The following is a 19,904-nucleotide window of genomic DNA, read 5'->3' on the forward strand; positions in this document are numbered from 1 at the left end:
TTTCGTAGAAAGTGGGTGCTGCGATCTCGTTTGCGTTCTGATCGGAGTTTGTTGTTGCTACTGCTGCCTTCGAATTTATAACGAGCTGGGCTGCCTGGCGCTGCTGCCGCTTATGCTACGTGGCGCGGCCTCGTCGTCGCCAGTGTAGCCGCCGGCGACTTGTTTGTGCAGTGCTGGCGGCATTGCTCCTTGGCTCCTGCTTAGGAACGATGGTAGTTCTTGCCGATGATTAGGCGCTTGGCTGCTCGAAATGGCCTTTTTTGCGGTCCTGTATTGACGACGCACGGTTCCCACTGCATAGGAGGTGCACGTATATTTTGATTCAAAATTTTGATTCTGGTCAAATTGGTCAAATAAATAAAATGCGTTGTCTTTAAAAGCCACTGTCTTGAGGTGCCCGGTGCAAACAGCACTGTGCCTATTTTGCTGGCTCGTGCTCTGTATTTAATAAATTTGACCACCTGTGGTTCTTCCACTTGTGCACCTGAAGCTCGCTGCACAGTCGTGTTTGCATTCTGCCTCTATTAGAATGTAGCCACAGTGACCAAGAACTGAACCTTGCTACCTCGTGCTTGGCCACAGAAAGCCTTGGGCGGTGAGCCACTGTGGCCATTTTCTTGGTTACTTCAAAAGCACGTCGGCACTCTGAAGCGCACTTGACACAACTACTGTCGACATTAGTGCAGCATTTGAGGTCTTTTGCGCTGTTGAAGTGACATTTATGAAAGGCCGCTGGCCACTTTTGTTATTACTCGTAGCTGTGCATCAGCAGGGCAGCATGTTCAGCACTTTCATCGATGAGGCATCGTTGGGATCTTGCTGCTAATCTCTGATCTTTGCTGGGCATTGTGATGAAAGTGTGTTGCATTAGTGCAAATTACGCTGTTGAAAGAGGAGTGCTTTCCTGAAACGATATTGTCTGTCTTCTCTATTCGAAGTGGCTCTCTCGGTGTTTCTCGCTTCATGACGCTCTTTGCCGAAGTGTTTCTGCATGGCATGAGGGAGTTTTTCGTTCTTCTGGAACTTGTAGTTCAATTTATTGTGGCATTGTCATCCTCGAGGCAGAGGAAGTCACCTCTGCACGTGTCGAAGCTCTTGATCTGAGCTTATGTGGAGGGCACAGGAGTGATAGCTTACCTATCCAGCGCTGCCACAAGCCCATCTTTCTAAGAATTCTTAGTATTTTTTTTTATTATTATTGTAACAGGCGCGCATGTACACAAAGTCGTGTTAATGCCGCTGCACTCTCAACAGCTGTGCTTGAGGCGGCACACCAACTGGCTACTGCCATTGGTTTCTTGTTCCTCGACAAGTGGCCCATCATTTTTCTAGACAACAACAACGGCTGCGGCCCATCATTTTTCTAGACAACAACAACGGCTGCAGCGGCGGCAGCTGCTTTTTGAGTAAGCCTCCTTCGTACTTCTTGCTGCGCAGCTGTGATGGCTAAGGGAAAGGGGGGGGGGGGAGAGGTCAACGTCTGACTCACAAAGTGTGTTGGTTTTCGATTAGTTTTTCTTGAATTCTTTTTCTCCTGGGGAGGATTCAGCACGTGTGGCACCTGCTTTCTTCCTTCAGCCATTGGCCTGACAGCTCACTGCAGCTGTTTTCAAATTAGAGGCGTGTCTGCACATTCACTCCGAAGGAAGTTCAGCAGCATTACTTGCGCTTTCAGTTGATTTCCTTTTTCGCTGGGAGGCTGTTCTTTAATGTTATGATAAGCAATGAGCGAAGGTTGTCAACTTTTATCATGAAGGCTTCCTTCTTGCTTTCTTCATTTTCTGTCTGTGTGTGTTGCCTGCTTTTTTTTCTTTTTCTCATCCAAGAGTGTCGCCTGTGTTATCGGAAATGTCATGCAGAAGTACTTCGGGTCAATGTGCGTATAAGTTGCAATGCATGATCGATTTATTCTGCTCTCATTGGAATGCTACCGCCAGGAATGGAGCCTGTTATCTTGTGCATGGCAAAAAAAAAAAAAAGTGCTGTTGGAGGTCCTGTAACTGTGGCATGTTGTGCATTGGCTGCTGTGTTGCTGGGTGCAATTAGAGTTAGAGGAGAGAGGACTGCCAGTGCGCTTCACAGCTATGGATGCGGAACTTGACACCACGTGACTTACTAGCTGGCGTGTAGCGATGGCACAGGTGGCTTGTTTTGTTGTGCGGTGCGCTTCTCTTGGGCGACAGCAAAGCAATGCAAAATAGACCTTTCCAGCGAGAGTTAATTCCACCCAAGCTGTCATGGGAAGCAACTCAAAAACACAAGAAAAGTGGAAGTTCCTGTCTTCTACAGCTGCCTGCAACACTCCAGTATGCAACTGTTGTGCAACGACTGATTAAAATGCGGTTAGTCTAGGAAGTGGGGGTGTGGCTTGAGGAATGCAAGAAAATAAGGTTGCAGTTGAGCATGGTGTCGTTATATTGAGGGACGCTCGTCTCGCTTGTACTGCAGGAACCAAGACAAAACTCGAGCAGCAACGACATGAGCAGGCTTTCAGATTGCAGCTTTGGTTTTCTTTTTTTTTTTTTTTTTTTCGCCCCTCTTGTTCCCACAACGAATCTTGTCAACATGATTGGATAAAACCTTGGAAGGTCCCATTCACTAACTGTACTTCATGGAAGCGACACGTCAGCTTGCTCACTTTACCTAGCAACTAAACTGGGCTGCACACATGACGCACGTTTGCAACCAGCAAGCCGTCCACATCAGCAGCTGGGCATTTGGTTGGGATGTCAGTGAAACGCAGCACATGCATCAGCTATTTCCTGTTGCCTCTGGCAGCACGTTTAGTGGGAACTGTCTGCTTGTGCATTTGTGCTGCTCCGTTGTTTCTTGTTTGAGGACATACACCTGTGGCACACATGCTAGCACACCACTTGTGCTAGGAATTTCCACTTCAGCTAAGCCTTACGTGCTTCCTGGTGTATTGGAGGTTTACTGTGTTAATTTTTTTTATTGTGCCAGAAAATGGCGAGACAGGTTGGTATTGGTGCTCTTGTGGCAAATGTATTGTGAATCATCTTTCAACTAAAATTTTCTGTGTGCACATTGTTTTTCTGGCATAAGGGCTGTGCCTGGTGCGAAGCAGTGAAGATAAAGGCTTTTTTAAAGCAGGTATTAGGTGTATTAGGTGTATTTTTTAAAGCGGGTATTCTTAACTTGAAGCAGTGTTTGCCATTCAGAAGTGTTGCTCCATACTTCCATTGCCAGCCCTTCTTTCTAGTTCAGTAGCATTACTCGAACCCTGTTTGCTAACCTTTCATTCGGGAAGTCAGACTGGGAGAGATGTTTTTCGGAGTTTGGGGAACTGGTTACAAAATGCAAGAATGGAACAGTCTCAAGCACCATGATAACTTATCGGGGTGCTCGTGTGTGGCTCTGCACCTTGAGTGTCTGCACCTGCGTTTGCGAACTGATAACCTGCTGCAGTACTTGTTTCCCAGCCGGCTTTACAGGAGCAGCTGTGTTTGTTCTTTGGCATTCCTTTGCCTTATCCCTTATTGTGAACGAGTGATAGGCCACTATGCATGCAGTATGTGCTCGTGTGCAGTGGCTGTGGTAAACTGCTCTTACCAGTCAGTGCCAATGACATTACCAATTTGACCACCACTCATAACTTCACTCATCTTCATCTGTACATATCATCACCGTTAAGTGTGTCGTCTTCATCTCTGGAAGATTCCATAATAAAAGAGCTGTCTCATAAGTGGTAGAGGTGTGGGCCGTAGAGGCAGGGAGGTATTCTGTTAATGTAGGCACTCATTTTATCAGCTACGCTGTAACGTTTGTTATTATAAAAAGATGTGGAGTACTATTGTCCATGTGACGACTGGCAGACGACTAACAAAACTGATAGAATGGGTGTGTTTCCGAAAGAAAGCAAGCAGACAATGTGGTTGCATCCAATGTATGTTCAGGTGGGAGCGTGTTGTTGCAGTATTCTCTTTGGCTTGATGGTTTGGAGACAGATATTTTACATTTATTGCAAACTCTATAAACATTTTCAGAGGTCTTGTAACTTTGCGATTAGAGACGCTCTAAAGAATACTTTCTGCGACAGCTTGCATGTTTTTAGTAAAACTTGGAAGACGCTGAAAGCGATCTGCTGATATAGCTTGCTTTAGTTCAATACAAAAGATACCCACTTTTAGAATTGTTCTGCCCCCCCCCCCCCCCTCCCCCCAAATATTTTGTGCTCGCATCCGGTGAGCACAATATGTGCAAGTGTTTCATGCATGTTGTTCTCGTCTGCTGGTGGTGCAGGGGCCATGATGCGGGCTCTCCTTACAAGCGGGCTGGGCCCCTGAGTCCCCCCCTGGCTGGCACACGGGGCTACCCTTACCCACAGGACCCGACCCGGACACACTTCTCGCCCCTGCTCAACTCGACCCAGCAGAGCTATCGCGATGCCTTCCAGGTATGTCTTGTGCCGGCTGCAGATTCATGAAGCGAGAAACTAGGCACCTGGCCTTGGAAGTAGCGCGGAGGTGCAAAGGGTTCAAAAACCCATACTGGTTTAGCAAAGCTTTGCACTTGAAAAAAAAATTTAATGCCGTCTGGAGGTTGAACCCAACACCACTGCCATTGTTCTACCGACAGAAGTGGACAGACCATCAGAAATTTTTCTTTCGACTACAAAGCTCTCTCTCCGAGTACAGTGGAACTTCGTTGATACGATTCTGCGTAATACGTTTTTCTTTCTTTTCCCAATAGTATGATTTAGTTGGTTAGTACGTTAGATTATACGATTTTCGGATGATACTCTTTATTTTCCGGTTCCCGTGAAGATCGTATCAACGAGATTCCACTGTAATCCATATCGTGTTCCCTTTGGAGAGAGAAGTGCGGCTTTTAGAGGGATGCAAGAGAAGGAAGAATTGTAATCCATCCTACATAGTGGCATGTTATTCACCCAAGTGGAAACTACTTCTACGAATATGACTCTCTGTTTCATGTGCACTGCCTTGAAGGTGAATAGCATTCGAGGCTGGCCTTTGGGAAAGTCTGTGTCCATTTACATAGTTGTAGTGCAGTGCATCTTTGTCGCCGGGCTCGGTGGCACGTAGCTGCTTCAAATTAGTGAAACCTTAAGCGTCTGCATCATACAATAGCCGTAGGTGGATTGAGCATAAATGGGACGTATGTGTGACACGCTGAAAACTTGCAAGTAAATGACACGTGCTGTACCTTTTCTTTTTCTCTTTGCGTTCGAAAGGGCACTGATGAAGTGCACAGGTTCCTGGACTGAGCGACGACGCTCGACAAATCCTAGTCGGGAATGCGCCTGTCAACAGGAATTCGTTATCATTTCCGCGCAGCCCAGCGCAAACTGACAAGCCTCAGCCCACCTTGGAGGCCAGCCAAGCGTGCATTTATTATGTTTATTTACTTTTTTTTTTTTTTTTTGTTCTCGCTCGCTCACGTCCTCTCTTATCAGCCCTTGGTGTGGCATGTTCGTCCCTGGACGTTGTTAGCATCCGCCAACGTTTTTTATCAGCGCTGGGTAACAAGAGCACACGCACGGAGGAGATGGGAAGTGGGCGAGGCTGTGGAACGATAAGCTTGGGCCTGCGTGTATATCAGTGACAGAGCGAAAGTTGCCACCATTGCTGCGCCACCCTCTTGCTTGGGGAGCACTATTTCGTTCCCTCCAGAGAGATTGCATGTTGCACTGTGGTGAGCGCTTCCTCGCGCCTGATAAGCAGGGCAAGGCTCCCCTACTATCGCATATCATTGTGCTTCAAGGTGTTGCTGTAGCACGGATAAACATGCCACTTGGCTTATCTGAGCAGTAGGGAGGGTGACACATAGAAAGGGCGGTTGCGTTATCGCTAGCCTGCTTTTGATCTGTTGGCACCTCTCGCCATCTTGTCACATTCCATCTGTGTGCCTCTTGGGGCACCTCTTTTCCCAACCCTTCTTTTTTTTTCTCTCTTTTGTGTCAGTAGTTTTGCTGGGGGCAGCAACATTGCAGATTGACATGGGCTGGTATTGTCCTGGCACTTTATTTGGCGAGCGCTCTGAATCTGGGCAATGGCAAGGAGGAATCTGACTCTAGAACATTGGTAAAGGTTGTCAGTAAAGATTATGCTGATTGAAACCTCTTTATTTTTGTGAAGGCCAAAGTGCCTATTGTTTTCCTTCTCGACGGATTTTAAGCGACTGGCCTGTCGAGGCTGACCTTGAATTGAAATAGAACTGCAGTTTCATGTCCAGAAAAGTGGCTGTTATGCACTCTCGCACAGAAAACGGGTACCAAATATCGATGGCAGCGTTGTTTCCCACATTGGATGTGCACTAGTCTAAACTTTATCACAGAAAACGGGTACCAAATATCGATGGCAGCGTTGTTTCCCACATTGGATGTGCACTAGTCTAAACTTGATGTGATAAAGTTGTGTTTAAGGTTGTATTCAAAGTTCTCTGAAATGTGTACTGACCATTCATGCTGTGCTGAACATGAGCATAAGCTCACTGGTTTTGTATGCTGCAATGCACGTCATCTAGACCAGACTTTTAATGGGGTAATGTGCTTGATATCAATTTGTTGCTGTCTTTTCGTGAATTCAAATTCAGCTTATTAAGTAGCTGCTGTGGTGCACCATTACAAGGTGCACCATTTGGAATAGCTTCAAGAGAGTAAGCTAGCACTGTGGTAGAATGGCTAGCAAGCCCTGGAGCATTGGCTCATTGGCTGCTCAGGATGCTTTCTTACTTTACAATGTTTCTATTAAAACAAGTGCAGGTGCTCAAATGCTGTATGCAAAAGGGGCTATGAACTTTTGCAATGTTTAAAGACAGCAGGTAGAAATGACTATCTTTTACTTGTATAGAAAGGTGTGCACATAGTTCGGGAGGAAATAATGCTGAATGAATTCTGTAACATTTGGCCCAACCGAAAGCCACTTGGAAGCTTGTGCACAACTGTTAGCTCACGTACTACTTAGCCCGTTTTAGCATTATCAATGTGCTTAGTGCAGCCTTGCGTAATCAGCTTTTGTGTTAGCATATAAGGGCTGGCGGGAGTAATCTTTGCTCGAGTTCTGCCTTTTGTTTTCCTGAAGCTAGTGCTTGCTGATATCATTTGTTTAGTGCTTTAAGAGCAGTCTTGCTTCTAATGTGTCTTATGTCACTGAAGGTGCTACTAAGTTATTTTGGCTTGTAGCTGCAGGCAGAACGGCAACACCAACAGCTGCAGGCAGAGCGGCAACACCAGCAGCTGCAGGCAGAGCGGCAACACCAGCAGCAGCAAGCAGAGCGGCAACACCAGCAGCAGCAGGCAGAGCGGCAACACCAGCAGCAGCAGGCAGAGCGGCAACAACAGCAGCAGCAGGCAGAGCGGCAACAGCAGCACCATCAACACCAGCAGCAGCAACAGCAACAACAGGAGTTCCTTCTGGAACGCTTCCGAGAATCCGAGCCACAGCATGTGCGACGGAGACCCTCTCTGCTCCCGACGCCTGCAGAGTATGCTGCCAACCAGGAGCGCGCCGAACGGGAACGGTGGGTTTTGCTTGTTGGATGTACACTATAGCAAACCTCGGTTGGAGAAGGGATTAAGCGGGGCTGCAGTCTCGGTTCACTTTTCACCTAAGTGATTGCCGTTTGCTTGCAATGTGTCTGTCCAACCACATGCTGTCAGTGGGGTCAAAAATGCTTACTGAAGGTGTGCCCACCCACAGTTTTCTTCTTGTTTGCTCCCATTGGGTTACATATCCGGCAGACAGTAAAAGCAAAGTCCCCGAAAGTACTTTGTATTGACACTGTCTATGTGTGATATCACTTGTGTGTGTATCTTTAAAGCCACTATGACGGCTGCGACCTTTTCTACTCCTCAACCTTGGCCCAGCTGCCCCGTGAGGCTAATCTGGTATTTTACAAAATGCATTTAGTTTGTCATCAGATCCTTTCTGCTCAAGGATAGTGCACTTCTTTTATGGCATGTGTGATCAGATAGGGTGACAGCGAGAGTGATTAGTGGCATTACTGTTGCATGTTGAAGTGCTGGGCTCAATAGTGTCTACTTGTTGCTTTACCCGTAAGAGATAGTGGAGCTTGAACGGGCAGCTATTCTTCCGCATAGTTATCTTGCTTGCTTGTACTGTTCTCATTTCTAACTTACCACTGGTAGCAAGCAGTGCATCTTATTGACTGTGGGTGATGACTGGCAAATGCACCTGGGATGACCAACCCTTTTGCGATGTCCGTTGTGTCAGTGATGGCTCAGGAGCAACTAGCCTCGTGTGACGGTGGGTGGTGATATGATATGCAGGTACTTGGAGGCGTACCGGTTCCCACAGTACGAACAGCGCGACCTGGGTGGGGGCCTGGTGGGCCTGGTGGGAGGTCCCCCCGGGGGCTCGGCGGCGGCCGGTGCAGCGAGCGGCCTCGTCGAGCCGCTTGAGGTGGTGCACCTGAACAAGCGGCCACGGCTTGGCCTGCTGCTGGGTGACCCCAAGGCCCAGCAGCCCTTGCTCATCGACACCTCCTCGCCGCACCACCACCACCCCTCGTCGTCCCACCTCTCGTCGCAGCACCACCTGCTGCCTGCGGGTGTGGAGGTCAAGAAAGAGCCCGCTGCGTATGTGCCCCAGACCGAGGCCATCTCTCCCACGCTGCCCGGGGAGGACGGCCGGCCCCCGCTGTCACCCCAGGGCAGGTCCTCCAAGGATGATCTGCTCAATGCCATCAACAGGCTAGACCGGGAGATAGCACAGGTCGAGTCACAGACCAACAAGCTCAGGAAAAAGCAGGTGGGTGGTGCCACACATTCGCTCTCGCAGCTTGGGGCCTGCTTATTTACTTGTACTCGGAACACCAGGAAAGTGGGAAGGAATGCAGTGCGTAACAGTGTGCAATTGGTCGATGCCTGGCCTTTAAGTATAAATGTAGTAGCAGGGGCAGGAGAGAAATAACAGTGGGAAAGGGAGGTTTGATGCGTCTTCCCCGTGCTGTGCGGTAATTCATTTGGTGAAGATGAGCCGATGTTTACCAACTGCTGTTGTGAACGCTACGTGCCTAATTGTTCTTGCTCTAAATCCTTCTTTTTCACTCTTCCATCTCTTGCAGCAAGAGCTAGAAGCCAACAACCCTGCAGACAGTAAAAAGGACGCGCAGGACACTGCACCCATTGAACCCAAGCAGCTGAGTGTTGCTCAGGTCGTCTACTCGGAAAATAGGGTGCGTGTTATTGCATGTCCTTTATTAAATAGATGGCCCTGGCGTTGCATTTTGACATAAAGGTGGTTTCATGATTCAGCTTCGTCTAAGTTAGAGAAGTCTCATGTCTGCATCATAACGCAGTAACCGATCAAAGCAAAATCTTGCTCAACTCTGCCTAGCCCTAGCATGGTTAACTGAAGTCCAATGCAGTAAATACAGTAGATTATTGTTGACACGATCCCCTTGCGTATGACTTCCTGACACTGTTTGCGGTCTGTAACACAAAAATATGACCCACTACAGTTATGCTTGTTTTATCGGTTAGTACTTTTCCGGGAAACACGTCTTTTTGCACTGTACATCACCCAACTGTGATCGTATGATACGTTTTCCGGCCGCTAGATCTTATGTAAGCAAGAAAAGGTGTGATCGAGAGAGGCAAGTACCTGCCACGGCAGTTTCCCTGCAGTACTGCCAGCTCGTGTCACATGAAAATGCCAGAAAGAACTCGGTTTCCTTTCCTGGTACCAGAAAATCTTGCAGGTCATCGCATGTCGCATTCATAGCGATGCAATAAGCATCTTTATGTTTCACAGCGCGTGGCGTAGTGCCGTTGGAAGTGCTCTACATGCTTTAAATAGGCGATAACCCAAACCGCCGCCATTGTGTGGGTCATGTTTTGCTCTGATAGCATCATATTGCGGGGTCTCAAAACACGTTATAGGAAAATAGCACACCTCAACAGCTCCAGGCATTGCAATATTTTTTGCATTAGTTAAATGGTGTGGCCACTAGACTAATGGGCACCTTTTGTAACTAAAGCCTCTGTAGAGTAGTGTTTCCAACTGACCAAGTTAATAGCAGTTAATCTGCCCTCTTCCCACGGTGCTATTTTTCTTTCTCCTATTGCGGTGTAGCATTCAAGTGCTGCTGTGTGCTTCCTGCTCACATTTCTTCATGAAAGGCAAGGGGAAGTGTGTGTGTGTGTGCGCGTGCGTACATGCATCTCATGTGCAAGTGGAACTGGTTTTGAGCTACGAATTGCTTGCCAGGGGTTAGTAAACACTGGTTACTTGGCAAAATGACCGCAGCAGCATTCGTCAAGTGGCTTTAGTGAAAACAGGAGGTGGGATATTTGATGGGAGACTCGTTTGTAGAAAGCCGTGTGGAAGGAGATTTGTATATTGGAGTGGGGCAACTAAATTTACCAGGTAGACATTTCACGCTCTGTCTCTCTCTGTATCTTTGTGTGTGTTCAGCACTCCAGGCTGATTAGTGTTCCTTTTCCCCCTCTCCCCTCTCCAAATCGCAGAAAAAAGCACAACTTGCCCATGCCGCTCTTGATAATCTAGGCCCGAAAGTGGATTTGGTGAGTGACTCCTGGTTCTTGCCTCCAGTAGCAAGTTCTTTGTCCTTTAGTTTTGCAATGTACATTAACGTGGGATTTTCTTTTCCTTTTTAGCCAATGTACAATCAACCTTCCGACACTGCCATATACCACGAAAACAAGAAAAAGTAAGCTACCTTTTTTAATGCTTGTATTGCAATTTTTTGGTAGTGAATTTGCGATTAGCTTGCATTAGGTTTATTTGACTGGTGTGGAATTGTTATACTGCAAGTGTGCGGTCATAGTTGTCATTCATTCCAGTTTGATTTCACAGGTCGTTGTGCTATAGTGATGTTTTCCTTGTTAGAGATATCAAGCAAGCTCTTAGCTTGCTGCTTAATGATCTTTATTAAGGCAAGCAGCACTGACAAGGAATAATATTGAAAGAATTCCTCATGAGCTAAACTTGCATTTTGCTTGTTCTTGCCTATCGGGGTGGTGTTTGCACTTGATAACTGTTGCTTGCAACTAAACTATACTGCAGAATAGCCAAAAGCAGCATTTCCTTTATAAAGTGGTTACGTTTGGTGCTTCTTTCCAGATTCCACGAGTTTAGGAAAAGTCTGACAATATATTTTAAAAGAAGAGCACAAGAACGAGAAGCAAGGGTAAGAAAGCTGCTGCTAATCTATTGCGTATTGTTCAGCATTAGCATTTTGGTGCCAATGTCGCACAAGCACATTTGGAGACTGTCGGCATACTAATAGAGGACCCTCATTCCCGTTTTTTTGCAGGAAAAATACTTAACGGATACTTACAATCAGCTTATGCAGGCATGGCTGAGAAAAATGGAAAAGAGGGAAAACAACGCTGCACGAAAGTGAGTATCCCTTTGCCACCTTGCCTGTCTTTTTCCCATTTGTAAGAACTGTCTTGGTTTGTGGATGTGCACATAGAGGAGCAGTGTCAAGTTTAATCAGCAAAAATTACTGTGGATGAGAGCGTGAAAAAGTCAACCACGGTTGCATAGAGGGGTTTCACACAGCTGCCCATGAAGGCGCGAACATTCTCTAGCATAGTTGCAGGCCTTCAGAGGAAGTGAAGTAGTGCCTTAATGGATTCGTGCATACTCCCGTACATCGGTTAAGGTCTCTGGACCTTTGTTCTTCGGTCTGCTGCCTTTAAGTGATGAACTACAACACCAAATGCCATCCTCAGTAACTTTCACAAGTTAGGCCCCTTGCTGGCAGTTGTGCCTTGAAATAGTATCCTAATGGCTGTATTGTGCGCAGAGCCAAGGACCAGAAGCAGCGAGAATTCTTTGAGAAGCAGTTCCCCGAGCTGAAGAAGCAGCGGGAGGACCGGGAGCGTTTCTCGCGGGCGGGCCAGCGGGTGCGCAGTGAAGCCGAACTGGAGGAGATCATGGACGGGCTCCAGGAGCAGGAGGTGGGTGGGCACCTTTGTGACTTTAGCAGAACTTGAGAGAAAGAAAGAGTGGTTTTTCATAGATTGGTGAGACACTAGTGGCATATTTCTTGCATTTAGAAGCAGCACAGTGCGCTTTTGTAGTGTGCTTTGTTCAGGTAGAAAGTTGAGCTAGTCGGATTAGACGCATAGTTGAAATCGTCGCGAAGAACTACACCAACGCAGAGTCCTGTGTCTGTGTCTTAATGTTGTCATTTTCCGTGCTGATCTCAAGTTTGCTTCGTTAGTATCAGTCACGCAAATCCCAAGTATTTTCTTGGGACACATCTGTTTGAAATGTTAGAGCATATTCATTAACATCTGATGCAGTAATTTCCGTGTAGTTGCCTGTTATGTGGTTATTTTTCTGAGCTCACGGGAAAGCCTACCTACAATATGTAGAACATGTTGCTGCATGCTTCTGCGGTCATAAAGCTGTTCAGTTAACGAACCCTGCCTTCTGAGTCACTTTCTGTTCATGCGTCACCAGTGGTGCTTAGGCTTATTGCTATGTTTCTTATGAAGGTGATGTGAGCCTATTGTGGTGAGATCTGCCAGTGTGTATTAGGGAAACGGTCTGACATGGGCAATGTGGGGTATGTGCAGAACGAGGATCGCAAGATGCGGAGCTACGCAGTGGTGCCACCGATCCTGGTGGACGTGCGGTCGCGGCGTCCACGCTACCTGAACCGCAATAGCCTGGTGGAGGACCTGTCGGCCGAGTACAAGGATCGCCAGATGCAAAACGTCTGGACCGACCAGGAAAAAGAGATCTTCCGTGAGAAGTACCTCCAGCACCCCAAGAACTTCGGCGTCATCGCCTCCTACCTGGAGAGGAAGGTGAGACTGTGGCACTACTGCTGCCAGCTTTACGAGAAGTCACCGTTTCAATTTACAAGCTCGTTTTGCTTTGCCTGATCGTTTGTTTCATTCTTGCTAAAATTCGTTCGCTGGCAAAAACCGATCACTGGAAAAAGATAATGTACTCGTGTCAGTATGGTATGTCCATCTTTTCTGAATTCCCAGCACAGGTATTTCGTTTAGTATTTGTGACCAAAAAATTTGGTTGCTGCTTTACTGTGTGCAAGTGTTTGCCTTTTGTACTGTAGAAACTCGTGGAAATACTTCAGAAAATAAACTTGAGTTTTTTGTTATCTCCATGAATATGTGAGAAATTGTACGAGATGGAGACATACCAACTGGGTAATACTATTCTGGGTTGCTTGCAGTGAACTTGCGTTAATGGGGGGAATCAATTGGCTGCCTTCTGAGGTGTGGCGCTCTCCCGTCCCTGTGTGCGCAGAGTGTAGCAGACTGTGTCCAGTATTACTACCTGACCAAGAAGAGTGAGAACTACAAGCAGCTGCTGCGCAAGCACAACGTTAAGAAACGCACAAGAGCCATGGTGAAGGCTCCCGTTCCACCTGCCTCTCAGCCCCAGCCGGTGACAAGCTCATTGCCCGTGCGCAACCCCCTGCCTTCGAGCAGTGGTGGCAGCACAAGCACCACCACTGCCAACACCACAGCCACCATTACCACCACCGCCGCCGCCACAAGTTCTACGGCTGCAACGACCAGCACTGGCGTGACGACCGCCACCGTTACGGCAACGTCGACCACCACTACTGCCACCGCAGCAACCACCACCAGCGCCTCCGCTGCCGCAACCACTACCACCACCACTGCACCCACCACGGAGAGCAATGGCGGTGGCCGAAGCGAAGACAAGGCTGCGCCCTCGGCGGCAGCACCGTCGAGGAGCGGGTCTCCATGCCAGGCATCTACGGCCACACCACCTCCAACACAACCTCAGGCCAACGGCCCTATTGGTGAGGAAGCCAGCAAGCCACCATGCATTGTGGACACCATTAATGGGTGAGTTTCCCTATTTCATTCTGAAGGTAACCTGAATGTTTGCTTGTAAATGCCACAAAGAGAAAATGTCTGGCTATGCAGAAGACTAGCTGAGCAAGAAGAAATTAAATACAGAATCCCTGAATTCATCATGCTGTTTTATGCATAAGTTAAAATAGTCGCAGTTCCACTTTATAGAGTTGAAAGTGTAAATTTCCTGTAATGCTACCTCGCTCACTTTTGGAGGGGTGTTTGTTGGGCTTAAATTGATGTGAGATTATTCGCTGTGGCATTTAGTGAACTTATGGTAGCCACTGTTAAAGTAGTGCAAATGACCCCGATTGTAATTTCGTTTTGTTCACTTTCCAGTTTGAAGACGCCAATGTTGGAGAAAGTTTCTGAAAGCAGTACAGCTACTTCAACGGAGGGTAAAGGTTCGTGCATATATTCACCTCATCACTTTGAAGCCGCGATGACTTAAATTGGCGCAAGGATGCAAGAATGCTTTGACCTTGTGACACTAGTAAGCATTAATAGCATACGAAAAAGAAAGTGGGGAGGTGAGAATTATAATTGCAATATGCTTTCTTCAGACAAGAGTGTCATCTGAATATTGTGTCGCTGGGTTATTTGGTTCATGTTAACACGAGAACAGCCTGGACTTTATACCAAAGGGAAAGGGATGCATGCTGAATTTTTGCTGAGTCTGTGTACTACCACTTGAGAATGATCTGTGAAAGGCTATGCGTGTGAGTTGACACACGAACCTGGATGTTGTGCAGGAGGAGGTGGAGGAGAGACTGGACTTCCGTGCATGGTGTGCCAGTGTCGCTTGGAGAAAAGTGGCCAGTGGCGACCCCTAACCAAGGCAAACTGCCACATGTACGGTCTCAAGGACACGGACCTGGTGCCGGATGCGCGTGTGTGCGTCAGCTGTCGGTTCAAGACCGTGCGCCAGCGCATTGCCCAGTACGTCCGCTCTCCCCATTCTTGGTTTCTGGCCACCTCAATACCTTGGCACAGCTGCTGTTCTCTTTCCATGCGATGCAGTCTGGGTTTGCTGGGCTTTTCATTGTTAAGGGTGGGGGGGACTTAAACCATTATGCACTCTTTTTCTAGCCTGTGTAGCAGGAGGCCTGTGCAGGTTGCAGGAGATCTTGTGTAAATGGCTCCAAAGGCTTTGTTATCATGTTTTAAACCTTAACTAGAGAAACCATTGTGTAAGAATCTGTGCTTGCACATGTTCAAGTTGGTGGTTCTTTTTTTTCCATGGGTTGTATACTTTCCGCCACAGTATCTTGAATTAACTATGCACCAACTCGCCCATCATAGTACTCTGCTAAAACACATCTCATTACAGTCGCCCATTGATAATTTGAATATGCTTGATTATTTGGACAGCTTTGCAGTGCCGGTAACTGTATATCTGATAATTTGATATGTCCGTGTTCACTATATCAAGGTGTGAATCTTTGTGGACTTTACTGGTATGACAGGCATGTGCCGAATCTGACATGAGCAGGTGCACAATCACATGTACACGATGCTTTGTGCGGCTTTGCATGGCTGGAGAACAATGGATTGGCTTTTCTTTCGTGTTAATCATGGTGGCTAGGTTTAAGTCTTCCCTGAGTGCAAGCTCTGCCTTGTGAACTGTGCAGGTGCCCAATAGCGACATGCAAAAGTCCCAAGCGCAAGATGAAGAGGCTACGGCCACTTCCTGCGAAGTGGGCGGAGTTGGACAAGGACCTCAAGGAGTCTATCAGCAAGGAACTACGTATGTTTCCTTCCACATATTGCTGTCGTTTAGATCTGTAGTTCAGGACTGCCAAGTGTAACGCCTCTGTTTTCATGCACTTTGTCATTCGTGCCCTAGTCAACTCTCTAGATTTTACCAGTAGTACTTAATCTTTGAGGAACCAACCTGCCTAAACATCAGTCGCTCCAGTCAGTCATATTCAAGTGTGAATGAAGGCTGTCGTCAGCGTGATTGAAGGCTGTCGTCAGCACCCTCAAGGTTGTTGTGGACCCTCAAGGTTGTTGGGGAGATTGATAATAGCGGTTTTACAACAGCCTGTTTATAGCAGGGCCAGTAAAAGTAAAAGGTACCGGGCAGGGTTCATACACCTCGAAATCCTTGACCACCCTCCAATTTGGAAAAATAGATTCAAGGGTCCTGAATGTCCTTAAAAATAAATGCACTCCTTGAAAACTGGTGTTGGGGGCAGCTTTTCAGCATTCCAAATAACAATTTCCACATAACGCTGTGCCATGGACGCTGTCTACTGCGAAACAACCCTGAAAGTGTCGATAAACGATTGCAATGTTGCACGTCCACTGCCACCAACGACAGGCATATTTAAATCACCGTTGCCATCATGGCGCTACACAAAGCCAGATCAGGCGACCAAACTGCCACCATTTTGTAGGTTGACTAGCCGGTTCATACCGCAGCCATTGTGGCTAGATTTTCGAGCCATAGTGTCTAGAAATGCCTGGTGGAAACTAAGTTTCAGTCATTTGGGTTTAACACGATGAGCATCTTTGGCCGAAGTCTGACACTACTAATTGCCATACCAGAAGGCAGTCAACATCATTACAATGGGAAAGTCAACTTGGAAAAGTGATCTGAAGAGCTTGAAGCGTGTGTCAACTCAGCGGCTGCTTAGCTCACTATTTTTCAGTGTTTTCCCCCTCCTTGAATTTTGGCCTTCGGCATCCTTGAAATTTTGAATTGTCCTTGGAATTTTGAATCAAATGTTCAGTACAAACCCTGGTGGCAGGACGAGTGACAGACAGTTGATGGTTAGGGGCACTTGCTCACCTGTTGGCACCACTTTTTTCTTTGTCTGGCACATGCCCCAAATTATTGGTTTCATTTCTTTTGCCCAGCACTCTGTATTACTTCCACTTCAACACCATCGTTTAACTGAAGGGCATCGTCATCCTTCGCTCCCAGGCTTAGGAATCTGCTCTTCATTGCATTGGCTCTTCACTTTAGAGCCTTTTAGTGAATATAAGCTCATCAGCAAGCTGGTGACTTGCTGAGGAACTCTGGTTGAAGGGTAGTGTTTACTTCAAACGAGGGAGAATGCTGCCTGTGCTAGCCAAAGGAAAACTTTTTAGTGCAGGCACCTATGTGAATACAGCTGTATGAGTTGTACACTTTCTATTTAGCTTCTTGGTATCAGCATCATTCTCCGTAATTTCTTGCTACCAAGATCTGCTGTCTTTGCTTCTTGTTTGGCATGAAAGAAGCCAGTGACATTGCTTGTTGTTGCAGTGCCGGTGTGTATTTGGCATGTTAACCCAAGGTTATAGCAACTGAACATAGTTTTCTTTGCTGCATGGATAATGTCCCACATTGTGGTAAACTTGTATTCCTTTGCCCACCCCCTCTTGTGTCTCTGCACTGTTAGAATTTTCGCTTTATGCCATCTGATGGTGTTACCGTATTTACTCGTTTCTAACGCGCCCTCGATTGTAACGCGCACTTGTTTTCCGTGGCGACAAAAAAAAAAGTCTTTTACAGTACCGCGCACCTCATGCTTTCAAACAGAAATACAGCTTTCTCTCATTTGCAAAAACAGATTTTACTATTTTATTGCTATAATGGACACTCTGGCGCATTTCTGCCGTCACTGTCACCGTGCTCTAGGTCGTGTATTCGCTTACTAAATAAATTAACAAGCACGGTGTCATGCGCGCACAAGCAAACATGGAACACATCTCGCTCGTTGACCACGGAAATGAACTGTCAAAACGCTCGAGTGACGAAGCGCGGCAAGTGAATTGACCTTCGTACTGTCATGCCTCTTGCTTCAACGCGACCTATAAGCGGCGAAAACACGGCGTGCTACTGTCTTTCCCAGTTGCAGATTGCTTTCAAGATAGGGCCAAGGCGATTGTATCGCGGAAGTGGATCGTCGCAGATTACGTCCTGCTTCGGTCCACTGAAACTGCGGAAGTGGATCGTCGCAGATTACGTCCTGTTTCGGTCCTCTGAAACCGCTCCACATTGCTTTGCTGGCGAAAATCCTCTCCTTCTGTTTGCGCCAGTCCTGAACGTCCGTGATAAGGCCCGATTTCCGTCCGTCTCCGCATACATCATCACTTTCCTTTTAAATGCGGCATCATGATGAACTCAGTACTTCATGCTGATCTAGTAGACACAGAGAACGTGAAGACAGACGGTAAACTATTGCTAAGCACGTGTACTGCAGCACATGGAGGTTGCTACGGTAGCTAGGCTCGAGAGTAGCTAGGCTCAACGCGCATGCGAGGTGGCCATTTTGAAATGCCGACGGCTATATGGTAACGCAGATTAAGGGTCGTACTAGATTCTAATGCGCGCGCAATTTTCGGACCTGTTTTATCGGGAAAAAAAGTGCGCGTTAGATTCGAGTAAATGTGGTAAGTGCACTGACAGTTCTATACAAAGCTGCAAGCAAAGCCTACAGGGCTTTCCTGAAAGTTTTGCCAGTTCATCGAAATCGTGTAGGGTACTCAGAGGCATGATCAGTTGAGAAAGGTCATATGCTTTGCTACGAGACATGCCGTAGGAGACTTTTCCAGCTATGTCATTGCAGTATGTAGTGCACTAGCAGCTCCACTGTGCAAGGGATAGCTGTCTGCACACACTGGGGTTATGTAAATGCGTTACCTTTTCCTGCAGTTTCAGTGAGCTGAAGCACATCTGCACCTGTTAAGTGGAAGCAGGTACTTGTCAGGTTTATGAACGCAAATTTCTGGCGACTTTCTGACCAGAAATGCTGGTTATGTTCCCGTTATATTGAAGAGTTTTGCTATTGACATGTTGCGCACTTCGTGAATACTGCAAAAATGACTGTATGCCAAGATGGAGATGAGTAAATTAACACTGTCATGCAGCTTTATATGCTCAATATTTGAAGTCTTATTAGTTTTCACATTTTCTTAGTAATGAGATCAAATTTTGTACTTTGTTTCCAGCCTAAGTAGTTCGCATCAGTATTGATCATTAAGCAAAATAAAAAAAGCTGTTGCTGAGTCTTGTGCTTGCTCCTTTCAGCACGTTCCGGGTAAGCATAGTCCGAGTAACAAGCAGGCTGCCTCGGTGCATGCGTTTCTCCAAGCTCGCATTTGCTTTTGACTTTTCAGAAATCCCAGCCGGAATCCAGAAATGCTGCTCGGCGTGCTTCAACAGGATAGCGAGAAAGCTGGACCCTCATCCTCCGTCGGAGGGTAAGGGGATTGTTCTCGCACTTATTTTGCTCATTTTCGTGCCTTCTGTGGGGCCTCGTCTGGCAACTATATGAAAAGGCACAGGGCTGAGAGCACACTCGATTTCTATCGGCTGTAATTGATCGTCGTGCTATTTGCTGACATGCTGCCCTAGCAGTGGGGTGGTCTTTGCCACATACTCAGTAATGCATTGATAGATAGATTTAGCTGGGGAGTGGTTCGAGTATAAGTGCTTTCTGCTACTCCATTTCACTTGTGTATGGACCAAGGTGCTATGAATGCTAAAAATTGATTGGAAAAGAAGAAATGACTATAAACAAGGAAAAAAACGAATAGTGGATGATGTAATGTCGTGAGAGCTTGGCAAGCAAAATAAGGGTGGCGGATATCAAATAAGTGACGGAAGCGTTGTACATTGCAGCACAGCATTTTCTAATTTATTTGGAATGCTAGCTATTCTGCTGCCTTATAGATAATGAACTGGAATCTTCTGGTCGTCAATTGTCGTTATGTCTAGATAGCTCTAAAAGCTCTCCAGCAAGTGTGGCTGCCACCAGATCTATCTCCAGGGTGAACGCTGTGTGCTTCAAGAAAACTGGGGGTGAAGTATTTTCTTTGCCAGCGCTAAATTTTTTGCTTCTCTCGGCAAGTGTAGGCGCAGATTACATGTAGTAACTAGACGAATGTGCAGACAGCTTGCAATCGAGGCTCCCGAATTTCTTGGATCAGTGCATGTTTTGTTTTTGCCTCTTTTCCCATCTTAATTATCTCAATACAGTCTCACCAGATGAGATTTATCCACTTGTGCAACACCAGTGCAACATTATAAATGTTAAATTTCTTGGTTTGGTTTCATTTCACTCACACACAAAACTGC

General features: G+C 46.8%; 1 protein-coding gene across 5 annotated transcripts in view; it reads left to right on the forward strand.

Moving 5' to 3' along the window:
• LOC119446052 (uncharacterized) overlaps positions 1–19,904 on the forward strand; it is a 73,491-nt gene that overhangs the window by 37,382 nt on the left and 16,205 nt on the right. For 2 of the 5 annotated variants that reach the window (XM_049663858.1, XM_049663855.1), the window contains 15 exons: positions 4,261–4,414; positions 7,163–7,500; positions 8,270–8,750; positions 9,067–9,177; positions 10,472–10,528; positions 10,622–10,674; positions 11,088–11,154; positions 11,281–11,366; positions 11,779–11,932; positions 12,557–12,790; positions 13,254–13,825; positions 14,174–14,238; positions 14,587–14,773; positions 15,466–15,581; positions 18,944–19,027. In XM_049663858.1, coding sequence (XP_049519815.1) covers positions 4,261–4,414; positions 7,163–7,500; positions 8,270–8,750; positions 9,067–9,177; positions 10,472–10,528; positions 10,622–10,674; positions 11,088–11,154; positions 11,281–11,366; positions 11,779–11,932; positions 12,557–12,790; positions 13,254–13,825; positions 14,174–14,238; positions 14,587–14,773; positions 15,466–15,581; positions 18,944–19,027 — 2,759 coding nt within the window. Of the gene's footprint in view, positions 1–4,251; positions 4,415–7,162; positions 7,501–8,269; positions 8,751–9,066; positions 9,178–10,471; positions 10,529–10,621; positions 10,675–11,087; positions 11,155–11,280; positions 11,367–11,778; positions 11,933–12,556; positions 12,791–13,253; positions 13,826–14,173; positions 14,239–14,586; positions 14,774–15,465; positions 15,582–18,943; positions 19,028–19,904 lie in introns of all 5 variants that reach the window. The other 3 variants (XM_049663854.1, XM_049663856.1, XM_049663857.1) reach the window with 3 other exon arrangements.

This window comes from Dermacentor silvarum, chromosome 3 (genome assembly GCF_013339745.2).
Source record: "Dermacentor silvarum isolate Dsil-2018 chromosome 3, BIME_Dsil_1.4, whole genome shotgun sequence".
Lineage (NCBI taxonomy): Eukaryota > Metazoa > Arthropoda > Arachnida > Ixodida > Ixodidae > Dermacentor > Dermacentor silvarum.